Below are 17725 nucleotides of genomic sequence, written 5' to 3' on the forward strand. Positions count from 1 at the left end.
TTTTGCATAATATTATCTCAGTGCTTTAGAGGTTGTAGTGCAGACTTTTAAGAAACATTATCCCGAATCATAGATAATGATAAAAGGCAAAAACACACCAACAGGAAACATATTTCCTTATAAATATAATCACTGTATGGGTTCCCTCTAAACAGGCACTAATAATAAACAGTTAAATGAGAATAAATGCTCCCTCTGACTCGCTCCTCCTGCTGCATCAAATTAACAAAATTCCCATTAACAGAATCACATAAAAACAACACAAATACAAATGAGGACTATTAATGTGCCTGCTGCTACTATTGACATCCTGCATTCGACAATGTCTCACTTGCTGTTCCTTCCCCTTGATGTTTGTGTTTGTGCAGAATAATAGCGTTTAGCCATGACTGTGAGTTGACCTGAAGACTCTTTTGTGTCTCTTTTCTCATCTTAAATCAGACTTTATGATGTGTGAGTGTAAATAAAATCATTTCAGAAGGCTTGTGTAAGTTTTTCTGAGGACTTGGCACAAAAGGTGTTTGAAGCATCTTGGAGAATTTACTGCAGTTTTTGTGGGTTTAGTTTGTTTCACAGACTTCTGTCCATCGAATCCCAGATTGAGACCCACATGCAGGCACTGGGAAAACATGCAAACTCCACGCATCAACATCCCGACAGCCTGAGGGTGAAACCAGAAACCTTCTTGCTGTCAGGCAACGCTGCACTGCGCTACCACCGTTTTTCACTTTTATGCTGTCTATACTTAAACTTAGTTATTCTGCATAGAGCTACTGGGTGTGTACAGCATGAATAAGTGTGCTGCAACTTTGAGGAAACCACTCTGTTGGATAAACTCAGTTCTGCTGTATTGAAAAGCCCTCTAGACTCAGTTTATAATTCCAATTTGATCAGACCACCAAACAAAGGCCTAAATGAACACAGATTTTTCTAGAATATCTTAAAGACTACTCGACAACATGAGGAATACTTTCTTTTTCAGTTGTTCTTCTCATTTACAAAGAGACCCATTTATAAAACAAATGAGAATAAAGAAGATAAATAAGCACAATTTTAAGAAAATGCATCAGTTTTACCACATTGATTGAATCTATTACATTATAGTTTATAACAGTGGAAAACCACAACACCTGCACATGTGGAGTTTTTGGAATGAAGTATTACTATTTTATATTTTTATCATTTAAATAAGTTGTCTAGCTCTGGAAATACTTTTAACTTTCTATGCGCTTCCACTCCTGTGTAGCAGGCACATGGAAGCTCCACCACATGGGAATAGCAGTTCATTTTATTAGAAAATTAGAGTAATTTTGAACTTCAATTCAATTTTCACACTTTGCAAAGCCAGCGGGCTGAACTGGATTCGTCGGCAGGGCAGTTCTGGCAGGCCGTTGTCATCCGCTGGGATGGCTGTGGCTCAGAGCGGGTCATCCACTAACAGGAAGGTTGGTGGTTTAATTGCCGGCTGCTCCAGTCTGCATGCCAAAGTATCTTTGGGTAGAATACTGAACCCTGAGTTGTGCTTATTGGAGTGCGGATGTTAAATATAGAGTTTAAACGTAGAAAAAGTGCTTGTATTAGTGTGCATGTATATGGGTGAATGAGATATAATGTATAAAGTGCTTCATCTCATTCATGCTATAAAGTGCACATAAGCTGAGTCCATAAGTGCTTTAGAGACAAACACATTTCCATTTCAGGTTTTTACAGAACCCTGTTTCAAAATACAAGAAAATGTCAAAATCATAGTGTGGTTATTAAAATGTGTTCAGAATTTGCAAATTGACAATGAATCGTCTCATTAATTATGACACTGCTCTTATTAATAACCTCTGGCCCTCTTCCACAGTGTGTGTTTTTTATCCTGTCTTTCTGCCATCACCCCCAAATGGTCGAAGCAGACGGCTGCCCCTCCCTGATCCTGGTTCATCCTGTTAAATAGGAGTTTTTCTTTGCCACTGTCATCAAGTGCTTGCTTGAAGGGAATTGTTTAATTATTGGAGTTTTCTCTGTTCTTGTTGGGTCTTCACCTTGCAATAAAGCACCCTGAGGTGACCGCTGTAGCGATCTGGCGCTATATAACTAAACTTATTAAGTTTATATTATTGCCTGTACAGGCATACACAGTATATTGCTACAGCGCTCAGTTATTATACAGCTTTACTTAGATTTAGTAATCAGATCTATACCAAACTTTGTAGTGCTGCACAGCACCAGCATCTACCGCTCTAACAGTATTTTCCTCGTTTTTTCTTAACTTCAGGTCCTGTTCACAGCTCTTTGTGAGAACAGTTTAAGCTGCTTTTAAATATGTTGCTTTGTTGTTTGCCCTGTGTTTGAGTTTAACCCTTATTTGTCTGTTAAACTTCTGTAAACTACTTTTACTGCTCACTGTGCGGCAGTTTGGCCTGCTGAGCTTGAGTAAAGTGGCTAGCCCAGCTGTGACACTTGCGTCGGGCCTCCTCCTCCGGCCGGGCCGCTCCTGCTCCCGCTGAAGGCGCCCTGGCCCGCAGCCAATCGGGGCGGGGCAGGACGTGACGTCGCTTCTCGCACAAGGAAGCTCCCGGAGTGGCGCGCCAAATTTCAAAGGACTTCCTCCTGGGAGGAAAGACGGCGAGAAGACCCACCGAAGTCCGGCAAACAGCGGCGACAGAATACCGCAGAAAAATAAAGTTAAGCCGGTGTTTTATGGGTGAAACGCCCCCGCTGAGCCGTGGAGTGAGTCAATCTGCGTGGATCTGAGGATTTAAAGACATGAAGTCGGTGCGCAGCTTTGTCATTGTTGTAAGTGGCTGCTTTGACTTTCACTCCACCTACAAGGAACTAACGTCAGCTAGCTTCAGCCTGCTTCTGATCGGCAACCACTGCTTATCTTAAACCTCATTTTAACGCCAGGCAATCAGGGCTTCGTCAAATATGCGCATTTAAACGAGAATATATTGAGTTTTTATTTGAAAAAGCGAGTTTTTTGTGTGAATTTGTTTCGGTTTGTGTGCTTTGCTTTGTGTGCTGATCCCGTGATTGTCAAGGAGTCTGCAGGCAACTGATGCACGATGCAGCCACCTCTTAAAAAAGTGCAGCTGACAGGGTTTTTCTGCTCTGCTGTACAGTTAACACAAGTGTGATATCCTCTTACTTCACCTGCTGCACCGTGTGATGTGACAAAAGGGGTTTTAAGCTTTTCTGTCCTCTCTAAGTGTCAGATAAGTTGTATTTCTCAGCTGTTTTTTTTCCTCCTTCAGACACGAAGTGGAGCAATTAAGAAAAAGCACCTTACATCTGAGTGACTTTTCTCTTGTTTTCTTTCAGATTAGACAGTCCCCAGCTGGTGCACCCTGTCAGGCTTCCCACATGTGAGTCGGCTCATGTCAATTGATGTCAGCGAGCCTGGGATTTTAATCTCCTCCACACACACAAACGCACACGCACAGAGATCAGGCCTCTGCTGACAGCTGCTCAAACCTGAAAAATATTACTTTTCCAGCTAAAAGTCACACCTGTTACCACCAGGTTTACTTTTCCGGGGTTTAATATTTGCGGTACATTAGCGTGGGCTCGGTCCGCATCACAGCAGCTCTTTATTCTTGGGCCCACCGTCTTCTAGCCTCCACTCCACGGGGGATTTAGTCTGTTTAAACTGGGCCTCATAACAGAGTGTGGGAGCTCATTTCCACACTTCACCGGCTTATATGCTACTCTATATCCTCATTACTTATTCATGTCTGCACAGGAGGACACAAGAAGACATCAGCTTTCCATACTAATGCAAACACCTGTTGCTCAAAGCGGCTGCACCTGTCTGTAACCTTCACACTCGCTGCTTTCTGGTGCATGTCAGGAATATTTTATCGTCAAGTATAGATCGCTGGTAGCTGTCAGTGCTCTTGGGTCGAACGCAAATGGCTTCATTTTAGCTCTTCTTCACTAGCACAGGTTTGTTCAAAAATGGATCGTAACTTGCTCTAACTCAGGGCCTGTCACAGATCAGGGGTGGCCTCTGGGTGGGGCAGGTTGGGGGGGGTTTCGTGGTGGCAGACAATCGCAGGCTTCAGCCATGCTGGCTGGGGTGCAGCCGTGCTTCCAGCTGCTTCGGATCGGGTCGTCGGCAGGCGAATCTGCGCGGGACCTGTACACCTTCAGGCCGGCGCAGAACCACTCGGTGTTCCGCCTGGGTCGAGCGGCGGAGCTGTGCGACGTCACACTGGACTCGCCGTCGGTGTCCCGCATCCACGCTGAGCTCGAAGCCGAGAGGGAGACGGGCGAAGGAGTCGAAGCTCAAGAGGAGGAAGGATGGAGGGTCCACATTAAGGACAGGAGCAGCCATGGTGAGACACGAGGGCTGAATCACACACAGCATCACAGTCAACCTGAGATTCTCACACTTTCACACCCTCCCTCAGTCATTGTGGAAGAGAATGAGGTAAAAACACACCTGTTTACAGGAATAACACCACTTCTACTGAGAACGGAAGAAGTATTTTATTAAAGTCAGGTTGAAATGAGTGTGAAAACACATTTCAGTGAACTGACATGAAAAACAGTCCTCAAAAAATTCTAAGAATACAGTAAAACATGTCCTTTAGTTTGAAACTTTGACAATTTATTCAAAGTTATCAATGAGGCTTCAGCACGTCTGCAGGACTCTCACTCAGCAGCCTTCAAAATGTGTCGCATCTTCTCTGGAAATATAAAAATCAAACTAAAAAAAATGAAACTAAACTGAAACAGAAATCTTAATTAACCCTCCCCTAAAGCTCTGTTGTGCACTCGAGCAGTGAAAACATTCTTCTTCTTATTTACCGACCGAATTATCAAAACGAAGTGAGCCATTACGCTCCTGAACACAGCTGTAGGCGTGCAGGTAAAGACTCGCGTGCATCACGAACAAAGAGCATCTCTGGAACCTCAACTTCAAAAACTTTTCTTATCGCTGCCCCCAGAACTTTTATTTTATCGGAACCGTTACAGTTACAGAATTTTTCAGCCCACCGAGAAGCATTTTAGTTTGATTTGTTTAAAAACAAACAAACAATCAAACTCAAATTAAAGCGTGTTGGTGATAAGGAATTAATTAAACTCAGTTGTTCCTGATCTTTGACCCTGATTTTACCATCCATGCAAGTGTGAGCACGAAGCATGACGTTAGCTTCAAATGGATTGTGTACACGTTTTATTTGTAATTATAAATTTGAATGCATGTATTTCTCCTCTGCAGTGCTGCAATTCCATCTGTTTTAAAGATGCTGCTTATTTCTGTGCTGTAACTGATCTAAATGGCAGTCCCACTGTTTGGTTTCAAAACACCAAAAAATTTGATAAAAAAAAACAAATCAGCAGCCGTGTCCTTCTTACACAAATCCTCACCTGGTTCCTCAAAAACATCCACAAACCTTGTTGTGAGCAGTTTCGTGTAGGAACTGTTTACTACTCTGTTACACCTGCTAGCGTATCATTCTGAAGGAAGTAAATGGGCATTTAGCCGTGACGAGGGGCTCCTGCTAATGACAACGTGACAGGATGTAAACACTGACGGGGTTGCCCCTCAGCTGTGCTGTAATGTTGGTGCCATGGTTTGTTGTTGTCGTTTTTAGAAAGCAAATTGTCCTAATATGAAATGATTTAAAACAAGCTCACGATTTTTGCAGATGTATTTATTTCTTTTTGGGGTAACTGTGCATTCTGGGAAGAGACTTGGCTCCACTTTTGGTACTGCAAGACAAGTTGCCATCTGGTTCAGTTAAATTCAAGTGAAAGCAGCATCTCTACAGCAAACCAGCAGAAGATAAAATATGCATTTAATATAGGGGAAAGTTCCTCTTTACATCTTAAACAAAGCATAACGTGTATCAGCTTTGAGGTGCGCAGTGTAAGACACCTGACCTGTGAGTGTATGTTTCAACACCTGTTATAGGTGTTGATTAAAGAGCACAGGCTTGGACTCTTTCATCCAGAGTGCTTTCTTCCAGAACCTCAGAGCAGTCCAGCGTTTGGAGGAGTTTCTGGATTTCTTCTTAGCAGCTGCTCTCTTTAAGCATCGTTTGTTCAGTCGTCTGCTCAGAATATGATCTAGAAGCAATTACCTGTAAAGGTCAGAGGTAAATGAGCATCCTTCTGTCTGGTCTTCTTCCTTCTAGCACTGACTTTTAGCCTGACATTCTCTTCAGCCAGCTTTCGTTTTCTTCTTCCTTGACGTATTTTTGTAAGTACGGCTCCCGGCAATCAACTCCGAGGCATACTTGACCACACTGCAAGAACACTTTTTACCCCATTTGTTTCAAAGGCCGGCCTGCATCACAAAGTGGTTTAATACAGCCTCTTTCCTGTTCGGCACGTTCTCTGCATTTTAGACACTTTACTGTTTTTGAACAGGAGAGAGAAATTTCTAACTGAAGTCATGTTTTTGTAGCAAAATTCGAGCCAAAACACAGAATCTCTCTGAGAAGTCAGAAATCAAACAAGCATAAAATTCAACCACTGAAACAAATGTATCTGCTCAGGAATGCAATTAAATAGTTTGGAATTTGACATCTTAACTAAAAAAATAATGATGCGTGTTACTTTTTTGTAAAGCAGTATATTTGAAAATTCATGGATAACAGTAACAACAATGATGTTTTAGCATTGAAATGATGAACTGACCAGTACAGAAACATGGAGTGATTTTGGTAATTACCAATACTGTGGTATAAACCTGACACTGGGTAGTGATAAATATGATAAATTTGTCAAGCTTCTGGTTGTCAACTCAAATATCTAACGAGCCAATCACACGGCAGCAATTTATTTAGTCACATACATGTGATCAAGTTGATCTGCTGAAGTTCAAGCTGAGCTTCGGGTGAAAGGTGATTTAAGTCAGTGGTCCCCAACCCCCGGGCCTCGGACCGGTACCGGTCTGTGAGTCGTTTGGTACCAGGCCGCGAGAGTTGAGGCTCAGGTGTGAAACGTATGGTTTTCAGGGTTATTTTATTATCGGTTTTTATCGTTTACCATTTTCCTGGGTCTTTTCACGTGTGTTATGAATAAATTTTCTTTTTTTCGGTACCGGTACTAGTTTTATTTTGTTGTATTTATCCGCGACACCTTAAAGGCCGGTCCATGAAAATGTTTTCGGGCATAAACCGGTGCGTGGCGCAAAAAAAGGTTGGGGACCGCTGGTTTAAGTGACTTTGATGATGTTGGACATCAGAGGACACCAGACTGCTTCATACAAAGGAAACGGTAGCTTAAATAACCGTTTGTTACTAGCAGTGTCTGCAGAAGAGCATCTCTGAATGCATAACATATCAAAGCAGATGGGCCGCAGCAGCAGAAGACCGCACCACCTGGGACGCCACTATAAACAGGAAACTGAGGACACAGATCCAATGGGCTGTATCCTCAGAACTGCACTACAGAAGAGACTAGAAAGGGAAAGGATGACTCTATCCTGGCTCGTATCAGTCGTTGAGGCTGCTGGTGGAGATCTAACGGTGTAATGGATATTTTCTCTGTACACTCCTTAGTACCCACCGAGCCTTCATTAAACACTACAGCTTACCTCAGTGTTGTTGCTGAACATGTCTATTCCTTTATGACAGCAGTGTGCCCATCATTTGATGGCTGCTTCCAGCAGAGTAATGCACCGTGTCACAAAGCTCAAACTGGTTTCTTGAACATGACAATGAGTTCACTTTACTTGAATGGCCTCCACAATCACCAGCTCACCTTCAGGATGTGGTGGAACTGGAAATTCACAGTGATGCGCAGCAGCTGTGTGAAGCTGTCCTGTCAACATTGACCAATATGTCTGATTAATGTTTCAGCACCTTGTTGAATTTGAACCAAAAAGAAGGCAATTACTGGTATTAACGAGGTGTACCTAATAAAGTGGCCACTGAATGTGTGTATGCATTGCTTCACACCATCCAGTGAGGTCGCAACACGTGATTCTATATTATTAACAGGATATATCTGATCAAAAGATTACCTTTGTTATTAAAATGTCAGAGTCTATGAATATCTGTGGCGGCGTTATCAGATGATGCCGACCGGTGTCAATGCGAGAATGCGCGCGGCTGCTCTGTGCAGCTGAACGGGCCGCAGGCTCACCGTATAAAAGAAATGTTACGCTTAAGAATAGAGCTGACAGAAAATATTTGATTAATTGTTCAGTTTTCAGACGGAAAATAAATTAAATGTCAGGCGTTTCATAAATGGATTAATCAGCGATGTCAGTTTACAAGCAAACATGCCAAACATGTCTCCGTTCCACATCTTTTTCTACTTACAAATCACATTTGGTTTGATTACAGCTGTTGGTCATGCAAATAAAAAGAAAAAAAGTTTATAAAATCCTGGCTGATTCTTATAGCCCGGTAAAATAAAAGCTTTAACTATTGCGTATCCGAACAGTCGGGGCTGACACGAACAGATAGATGCGTAGATTTCTGTCAGATGCCGTAATGCAGAAGCATCATCTGTCACTGAAAATGGACCGACTGTGTTTGCTGCAGGACTCCAAAAAGCCCATTCAGAGCCTGCAGGAAAGAAAAGAGCCATCAGCTTCAGCCTTAGTTAGAAATAATAGGACAGCCTGATGGATACAAAATTGTGCAAAAAAGGCACCACAAAAACAGGAGTTTAAGACATTTGGTTTGAAACTTAATACCTGCCGCCAGGTGCATTCTGCTGTGAATGAAGACAATTAACATGTTACGCGTTCACACGCCGGCTTTGAAAAGCAGTCGCACCGAGGAGGTCCATTTCATTCGGTCTCAACGGGTCGTTCACAGCTGAGAGTGTGAAATGGACCAGTAAACTCAACTTTCAGGAGAACAAATAAAAGCAAATGTACAAACAGAAGAACCAAACAAAAAAATTCATGAGTAATTCAGGACACAAGATAGAGTCTGAACCTCAGGTTGCTGAGAGTCGTCAGTGCAGTCTGAAGTAGACAGGAAGATGCACGGAGTGAGGAAGGGGGAGATTAAGAGTGAGCGTTGCGTCTTCATTCAGTCGCTGTCCGACAGGCTCAGAATCTAAACTGCACCCTTACTGCCTAATTTTTCAAGTAATTTCACAGTCTGTTTCCCACATTTTTCATTTTTGCTATTAAAGTTACATTTTAGTATTCGCCCCGCATTTCTCATTTTGTGCTGTGCTGTCATGGCCGTGTGATTGCCTTGTAGCCTTCCAGCTCCTCAGTTCTGGGTCCATCTCGCAGACTGTTTTACATTTCTCCTAGATTCTGGAAGCTGTAAACACACAGTCACCGAATGACTTTATTTCAGGGCTCTGCTCTCATGATTTATTCTTTTTTTTGCCCCTGTCAGATTCATATATTAAAAAGCTCTGTGAATATCTAGCCTCCGGTAACGTCGGCCTTCAGTTGTAAAACTGTTGCTCGTTTGTGTCTTCAGAGAGTTTCCCACTACTTTACATGTCAGTGTGACCTCCTAGAAACCTCTAAAACGTTTTATTTTGAGGGCTGATCTGTGCCCGGCAGTGTGTAGTTTAACATTTCTTCAAATCTTCTTGGTCTTGTGTTTCTAGGCACATGGGTCAATGAAGTCCGCCTCCAGCCGGGCATACAGTGGGAGCTCTCGGACGGCGACACGCTGATCTTCGGAGGCCAGACTGATCCAGGGAACCCGGAGTTCTACTTCCTCTTCCAGAAGGTTAAAGTTCGCCCGCTGGACTTCGATGCAATCACGCTTCCAAAAGTAAGTCCGTGGTTTGGAATCAACTATTTACATTCAGTATGAAGCCAGACTCATGGTGACACTTTTCTTAAAAAATAAAGATATCGAAGGTTCGTGTTTCTCACCAAGTCTGGGGTCAAAGGATAAATCTGGACATGTTCTGTCTGCTGCATGAGTAAATGCACCATGTGACACTGCTAATGTCCATATGTCAACATTACACAGTTCAGACATTCCTCAATATTATTTTTAGCAGTCTGCATTGATTATACAGGAGGGAGAAACTTACTAATCGACAAGTCTAAAAGTATGAAAATTTAAAAACTCAAGCCAAGTTCAACAGACGAGGTTAAACAGTGAGTTTACAGATATTTTGTGTCTATTTCAGTCATTTTAAACCTTTCTTAAAAAGTTAAATTGTTCTGTTGAGTAAATCTCTAGCCTACAGAGCCACTGTTAACAATTCACTCCTGCATTAGATTAACGGGTGCTTGTAAATCAGCTGTAGGTGTGTATAGTCGTGTGGCAGCCAGTCCAGAGTGTGCCGTCCTGATACTCTGTGACAGACGGGCTCCAGCTCCTCTGCAACCCTGAACTGGAAAAGCTTTAAAGAAAATGGGCGGATAGATTCGGGTAGTGGGCTCAAAGTCTTTTTCCAGCCTCTGTACTATGTTTGCTAATGTCTGCAAATGTTAGAGGATTTCTGAATGAATAGTTTGCAGTAACATTAACGGTAGAATGACGGCCTCAGAATTGTGGTGCCCATGGATCTGTAAGCTTGTGTGCTTGCTCTGATTCTCCGTTATGCTAAAAATACAACAAATATTCCTGAAAGTTACATCTGAGTCTCGTTTTCTTAATGCACGTAAGAGTCAGATTCTGTAGCACCAGCAGCCTTCTTTGCTTGCAGGCTAACGTCCCCCAAGGCAAAAGATCACGTGACCCATGATGTAGGCTACCAAAGTAGCAGCATTAATGTAGCGGCTGTATAGGGGGGAAGAAAACGAATATTCCCCAGTTGCGATAAGGACATTAATTTTAGATGCTTGTCAGAGACTGTTATTATAGCTTCTTGATTTGGTCCCTCACAGCCCTGCTGCTCTAAATACTCACTAGGAAACCAAATGTCTTTCAACAAATGCACTTTATGTGTTTCTGTTTGAAGGATTTGTTAGAAATTACAGTGACAGCTTAAGATGGGATTTCTTACAAAGATGAAAGATGTCAGTGGTTTTTAAATTGTTGTCTTTGGTCTGAGTGCCACAGACAGGTGAGTCGATACAGAAACTAATGAAAGGACTAACATGCCTTCTTCTACCTTCTTTTTTTTTTCCTGTAATATGTTGACAGTAATGAAAATGTTGATGTCGACTCTACCCTGTAATTTTCATCCCACTCCTGTGTCAAAGTGTGTGCAGCCATCGTTCATTAGGTGGTGCTGGGCACTATTTGTATTCAGAATGCCAATAAAAATGTACCACAATGTCTGGTAAACAATAACAAGCCCACAGAAAATCCCCAAAGCATTTTATCTATGAAGACATGGAGGCATACTCTCACTAAATGAAATTTGAAGATTAAATCATGTGCAATCGTACTTTTCTACTTCAATTAAAAAAGTGCTGATGCATGGAGTTGATTTGCAGCAAGAGGCAGAAGCAGATTTATTATCTCAAAGGTGCCATGACTTTTCTGGAAAGAAATGCATCAGCCAGACAAATTAGACTCGCACCTCTGGATATTGACATTTGGCCTACGCTTCGTGAAGGTTTAAATGAAATATTTATATCTGGTTTCCTAGGCGGGAACCTTCTCGTCCGACTTGCAGAACAGGATTAGGACCAGCTTGGACCGCAAGGTAGCTGCCAACCTGGACCTTTCGAAGCTGTCCATCAACAGAGCCACGGTCATCCTCAACTCCATCGGCAGCCTGAGCAAGATGAAGGGCAGCGCCTGGACCTTCAAGAGGAGCCACAGCCACGAGGGAACCGTCTCTGACCCCGGCACCTCGACCTCGCCTCCTCTTGCCGTGGGCTTTTCCTCCCTGCTCCCACACTCCACTCCTCCATCATTCACCTCTGCAGCTTCACTGCCTCAGACGAAGGCCCTCCCGCAGACCTCCAGGAGCAGGAGGAAGTCGGCTCACACGGTGCTGCTGGAGGACGACAGCTCTGACGAGCCCAGAAGTCGAGGAGGTAAAGCACAGCGGCGTGCTGCAGAATGACACTGCTTACTCTCTGGAGCTTTTTGACATGAAGCTGCAGATTTTTACCATGAAATTGTTTTTGGCAGCTTTTAAAAAGACTTAATATTAGTTTATGAAGTTACTGCTTTCTTTTCAAGGATTTTACTTGCAAAAAAAGGAGGGAAAAGAACAAATTAGTGGTGTGATTAGCTTCTGTCTCCACTTACATTACCTTGCTCTCTTTCTGTTGATCTTAGTTTTGGCAGGAGTTGTGGAGGATGGACAGAGAGCACGGGGGAAGAAGAGGCGGAGGCTCTACAAGTCTGAATCTGAAGGTTTCAGCTCGCCGCCGCCTCCTCAGCTGCAGCCCAAAACTCACAGCGACATCCGCAGGCCGCTGGAGGCCAAGCCCTTCCCCGTCGGTATCAGGACCATCGGCAGCTTCCACGGAGCCATGACAAACAGCAGACTCAACGAGCACCTCTTCCAGGCATCCTTCACAAGCAAACAAGAGGCGGAGAAGGTGAACAGAGTCAAGACGGTGGTGCACGGAAACATCGCGGCCTTCCGCCAGCAGAAGCCTGCCCATTGCTCCCCGACCGCAGCGAGAGGGAGGCGGAGAGCCAACAGCTCCCCCGTATTCTCCCCATTGGTGGTGGGAGGGGAGAACTACAACCTGGCCTCGCCGTCGGTGAGGATCCGCGCAGACGAGAGAGTTAGCGTGCAGTTCAACCGATTTCATCATCCAACAGGGTGAGTTTGGAAGGTTTTTCTAAAAATTCTCTACAAAGCACAGCCCTGTATGATTTTCTGTCATATATACAAACTGTACAATGTTGGAGCTTCATATTAAACAAGGCCTGAAGCTCCTCTGTGAGGCATGGAGTGGCAACAGTTTAAAAAAAACAAATGTATTTGTTCCTCCTTTTTTTTTGTGATGTCACCTCCAAGCCTTCTCATTTCTTCCTGTTTATGTTTTCCTTCCTTGAAGTAAGCGACGCGGCCGCCCCAGGAAACACCCCCTCCCCCCACGGCCTTCCCTGCCCTCTCCGTCCTCCTCGTCTTCATCCTCTACCTCCTCGGCCTCCTCCTCCTCCGGCTCCTCCTCTTCCTCCTCGGACGAGGACGAAGACGACGAGGAAGAGGACGACGTGATGGTTGGCACGGTGGAGCCGTGCGCGGCGCCGCGGTGCCGGCTGCCCCAGCAGGACACGGTGCAGTGGATCCAGTGTGACGTGTGCGACGCCTGGTACCACATAGACTGTCTGCACGTCGACCGCAAGAAACTCCTGATGGACCCCAACGCTGACTTCCACTGCGGCTGTCGCTGACGGCAGGGAAGCCAAATTCTGGATGATTAAATGAAATCAAAAGCCTCACTTTGAACTTTAAAGCTGACACTTTCCCCTCCTTAAACGCTTCTTTTCCTTCAGTCATAAAGTGGAAATTAAGATTTTTGCCTTTGAAGACAGGCTGCGACTTCATCTAATGACCGCTGAGCCGCTCTGCACGAGCACGCGGCGCTTTTCTCTCGCCTCAAACACGGCTGTTAATTCAAGAAAAGAATTTCCTTTGATATTTTTTACATCCTGATTTTACAAAGTTTGAGCATTTGTGACCCGACAGTAACAGAGTTACTCCACGAACCTGGAGCCCACTCAGCCTCAGAGCTTAGGCTTTTGGAGGAGGAGGCAAAACTCTAATGAAATGTCTCAGTTTGGATTTCATTATGGCTTTGACTGCCTGGAGAGGCGCAATCAGAGCAGGAAAACACAATGTTTGAGCACATCTCCAGCGTGGCTGTCCAGGGAGCAAATTGCATTCAGGAAAATTCAGGCCATTGCTGGACTCTATAAAAAGCTCTTTAACGTCCTAAATCTTGTTCCGCTGCCACCTTCACAATTTCAAAGCCATTAAAAACAATGTTGCTAGGTAATCAGACTTCATTGGAGATTTGAGTGCGGCTTTCTTGAGTGGTAGCTGCTGTGTAGGAGTAGATCTGTAATCATTCGACGTGAAATGCCAAGAAATGTGTCAGCAGACTCGTGTTGACGCTGCTGATGAGAAGTGCTCCTGGGATGCTAATCAAATGTTTGAAGGCACTTCTGTAGCAGCAGCTGCTGGTTTCTGGGATGTGTTTGTGACTGAGTGCAGGCTGGCAGTGTGGCTGCTGCTGAAGGCAGGACTCATTACCAGTCAGATGTCATGTCGTATAATCCGCTGATGTAACAGGAAAAAACAGACTCGTAAAAATGATCTCGTCGCCTCTGACTGGTGGGATGAGTTTTGATGTCACAGATGATTTTTAGGGTCGTCTCTTCAGCTGTGCTTCCACTTTCAAGAGACTCTTCACACTACTGAACTCTGTGGCCAAAATGGGTGCTTCAGTCCTGAGTGAAAAGTGCTGGACCTGACTGAACTGTCTCTGAACAGCAGACATCTTCACTTCGGTGCTGCGTGTGAGTATGAAATCAAAGTGTGGAACGCCAAAATCTTTCTCAAGCACCTTGCTTTTTATTTAATTCCAAATTTCTACATGTTCTGGCTCATCTGGAGTGGAAACGTCCTCTTTTTCCCACTCAAATCTGCTCCACTCTTACAGTCTTTATAATGGCTCCATCTCTGTTCACATGCGATATGATAGTGTTGTAATGAAAAGTCTGTGCTGGTGTTTTATGTGTTTTTTCCCCCTTTTATTGTACCACAAATGGGAGCGCTGCAGCGAGCTTAAACTGGGAAAATTTCATTTTTTTGAGCAATAACATCAAAAACAGGATGATAAAAATACAGAAATATATATATATTACATGCTAAAGTCGATAAAGGTTGATGTGGAGTGCAACATTGATTGCTTGCAGTTCACTTAACCTGGATTTAGTCAGTTTCACTGGTGCTTGGACGCTGACACAGCCTCTCTTGCTGCTTTGCTAATTGTCAGAAATCCAGCAGATGGTTGAGGGAAAAATATATTTGTGTGTGTATATATTAAAAAAATCTGTGCACTGATTTATCACTTCATTCTCAATTCAGTGGATTAGTTAAAAAAGAAATCCAAGCATCTTAATGTGCGCAAACTGTTTTTAGTAGTTTGAGTATTTTTGTCCGTTTTAATGTTCAACAACATATCACAATAAAATGAGTTTCTGAAAGACCTGAGGTTTTTTCACGCTGCTGCAATAATACAATATTAGTTATACACAGATTAACAATATGACCTCGTGTGAAATGCAAGGTTTTTGTTTAACAGTCTTAAAAATAAAAGGTTTGTTCTTTCTCTGCAGATCTTCAGGCAGTTTTGCTTTCTGGGGTCTTAAATTGAGTTTGTTTGCAGTTTTCTCTCTCTCTCGATATTTAAACGTCTGTTTACGCCTTCATGGCTTCTCTTACACGTGTGTCGTCTCCACCTCGCTGCTGTTCGGCGTCGTGCTGCTCTGATAACGGCACCTTGGCTTGCACCTGTTTTTCCGCTTTCATGTGGCTCACCAGACAGTTAGAGGTGTCTTTAAAAGGATGCTTGTGTGACCCTCGCAGTTACAACTGTTTTAAAATGAGCCGTCAGTGAGGGCGTGAAATGTTTTAATTGCTGAGAAGTTAAAACGGGCAGCGTGACACAGACTGTAAGTTTTAAATGACATAAATAGAGACTCAAAATGTGGCAACGATGAAAGTGTCGACTGAAGACACTTTTAATCTTTCTCTTCTTCTTTGAAAGCAGCTCATGGAAAAGGTGAAAATGAAGCAGACACAATTCCCCTCATAGATGTTAAAATTTACTCTAATGTATGACGGATGTGCTGTTGTACTGTAACTAATGTAACTAATTACTGCCTTTACAGCGAAACCTTCCTGATGTAAGTTTGTTGCAAATTTTGTGCAAAAATTGCACTTTTAGGTTTATTTTTAGGAAAATCGGTTTCCTTTGACTTGCAGTGCTTTTTACGGCTGTTACTGCGCATGTTTTCACGGTGAAGCAGCTTTAGAGACGAGTGCCTTCTCTTTAATATAATGGGCCTAGATGGCCTTTGCCTCGCAGTTCTCACTGCAGCGAAAATTCAATCCGAAAAACTCCGCGTGAAATCATAAACCAGTTACTCTGGGAAAAATCCACAGACGTTGTCACGAGCCGTTTCATGTAGAACATCTTTTCTCCTGCTGAACTGCATCCAAGCATGTGGCTGACTGTCATTACGGACCACAACACGGGGTTACCTCTAATATTTACATCCCGTTGAGCCATCTCAAGGACGAGCCTTTTGTTGTGCATATTTTTTGTACAGTCATGGTCAGCGGATGTATTTCTATAGAAAGAAAATAGTTCCCGTATCAAGCTGCTCACAGCACAGAGTGTGGATTTGTTTGAAGGAGCTGTAAAGGGACGTTGGCGTATTTTGGTGCTGTGAGCCATCAATAACTGACGCTACAGGCCAGAGGAGAGGTGCTTAAACCTGCTCGGATTCATCGCATCTTTCAGATCCGCAGCAAAATGCTCTGATTCAGTTTCTGAGTGACGTTTATAAGAAAAAACTAAAGGATGAAAGATGAATTCTTGATTTGACTGATTTGGGAATCCTTTTTAGACAAGCAGAATAAAAAGGGAATAGGAGATAACATCAAGTACAATTAGGAGCTCAGCTCTTTGCCACCGAGGATATTTTAGCACAATCAAAATATGAGTTCTTTAAATATTCAGTGTTTACTTCCAACATTATTCTTTTTTTGTTAGCGTCTCTTCAACAACAACAATCGCCTTCATACATGTTTAATGTGAAAATAAAACTTCCTCGGTTTCTTCTCTGTGGTCAGGAAGCAAACATCATCGAAGCCACGAGGGAGCCGCATAAGTGGCTGTTTAATAAATTAGCCTCGCGTATGCTAAACACATCAGAATCAGTCCTTTATTTTTTCCATTTGTGGTGCTTCGCAGATAAACACGTCGCTCGTATCGCCTTTCGCAGATTAAATGAAGTTTGTAGCAGGCAGACTTTCTGATCATTACGCCGCTGTGGTCGCCTCATTGTGCTCAGTGTTTCCTTCGTGCCATCTGCTAAAACTGCAGCACAATCAGGCGCTGGCTTTTCCCCCCTTTTCTTTAAATTGAGTTAATTCTGGACGGGACTCTTGAGGTGAAGCTCCATTAGCAGCGAGTGCAGATGTACTCAATCAAAAGCATTGTTTTGCATTACACAAACTGGTTCGTATGAGAGCTTCATAGCCCTGTTTTACGCTTTTACCCTGCCTTCACTTTAATGATCACATTAAAATACGGAAACGGTTTGACTTTGTTTTCTGTCGGTCTACAGAGTTAAACCATTCGTCATTATTCTCTGAGATGCCGTTGACAATCAAAGTTAGCTGGAAAGAAATAAAGAAAATTCACAAAATCCTGTTTGCATTGTCTGTTTTATCCTAACAGGCTCGACTTTTTTCATGTTCCCACAGAAATCGTTCCCCTTTCTTTTGGGAAGAAAGAGGCTGTGATCTGAAACACATTTGGTTTATTATAAATTCTTATGCATCCGGCTCAAGTCGTGACTGATGAAACATTGATATTAGGAATTTACATTTTGTTTTCCTCCGGTCTTTTGTGTTGTTAGAAGGAAAAAGGAAAAACTTCTGATCTCAAGCAGAGATGTGAAATATGTGGTTATTATTTTCATTGTTGTTGTTTCCTCTGAAACAATAATAGAGTGCGATTCAACACACAAAGGAAACATCCTCATAATTGAAGCCTATTATCTCACATATTTTAATTTTTTTTTGTTGCTTTGCTTCATAATGGAGGGGGTCTTATCTGAGCTACCCATGCATGAAGTTACATTTATTCGCAGAATTACTGCTTACAGTGACGCCGGTTTGG

General features: G+C 43.1%; 1 protein-coding gene across 1 annotated transcript; it reads left to right on the forward strand.

Moving 5' to 3' along the window:
- The first annotated feature begins 3933 nt into the window (after nt 1–3933).
- Nucleotides 3934–15156, forward strand: LOC113015043 (transcription factor 19-like). Its single transcript, XM_026156944.1, has 5 exons — nt 3934–4325; nt 9535–9704; nt 11485–11878; nt 12126–12621; nt 12860–15156. Exons 1-5 carry the CDS (start codon nt 4055–4057, stop codon nt 13197–13199), a joined length of 1671 nt encoding a protein of 556 aa, XP_026012729.1. The 5' UTR covers nt 3934–4054; the 3' UTR covers nt 13200–15156.
- Nucleotides 15157–17725: the final 2569 nt, after the last annotated feature.

Source organism: Astatotilapia calliptera, chromosome 22, assembly GCF_900246225.1.
Source record: "Astatotilapia calliptera chromosome 22, fAstCal1.2, whole genome shotgun sequence".
Lineage (NCBI taxonomy): Eukaryota > Metazoa > Chordata > Actinopteri > Cichliformes > Cichlidae > Astatotilapia > Astatotilapia calliptera.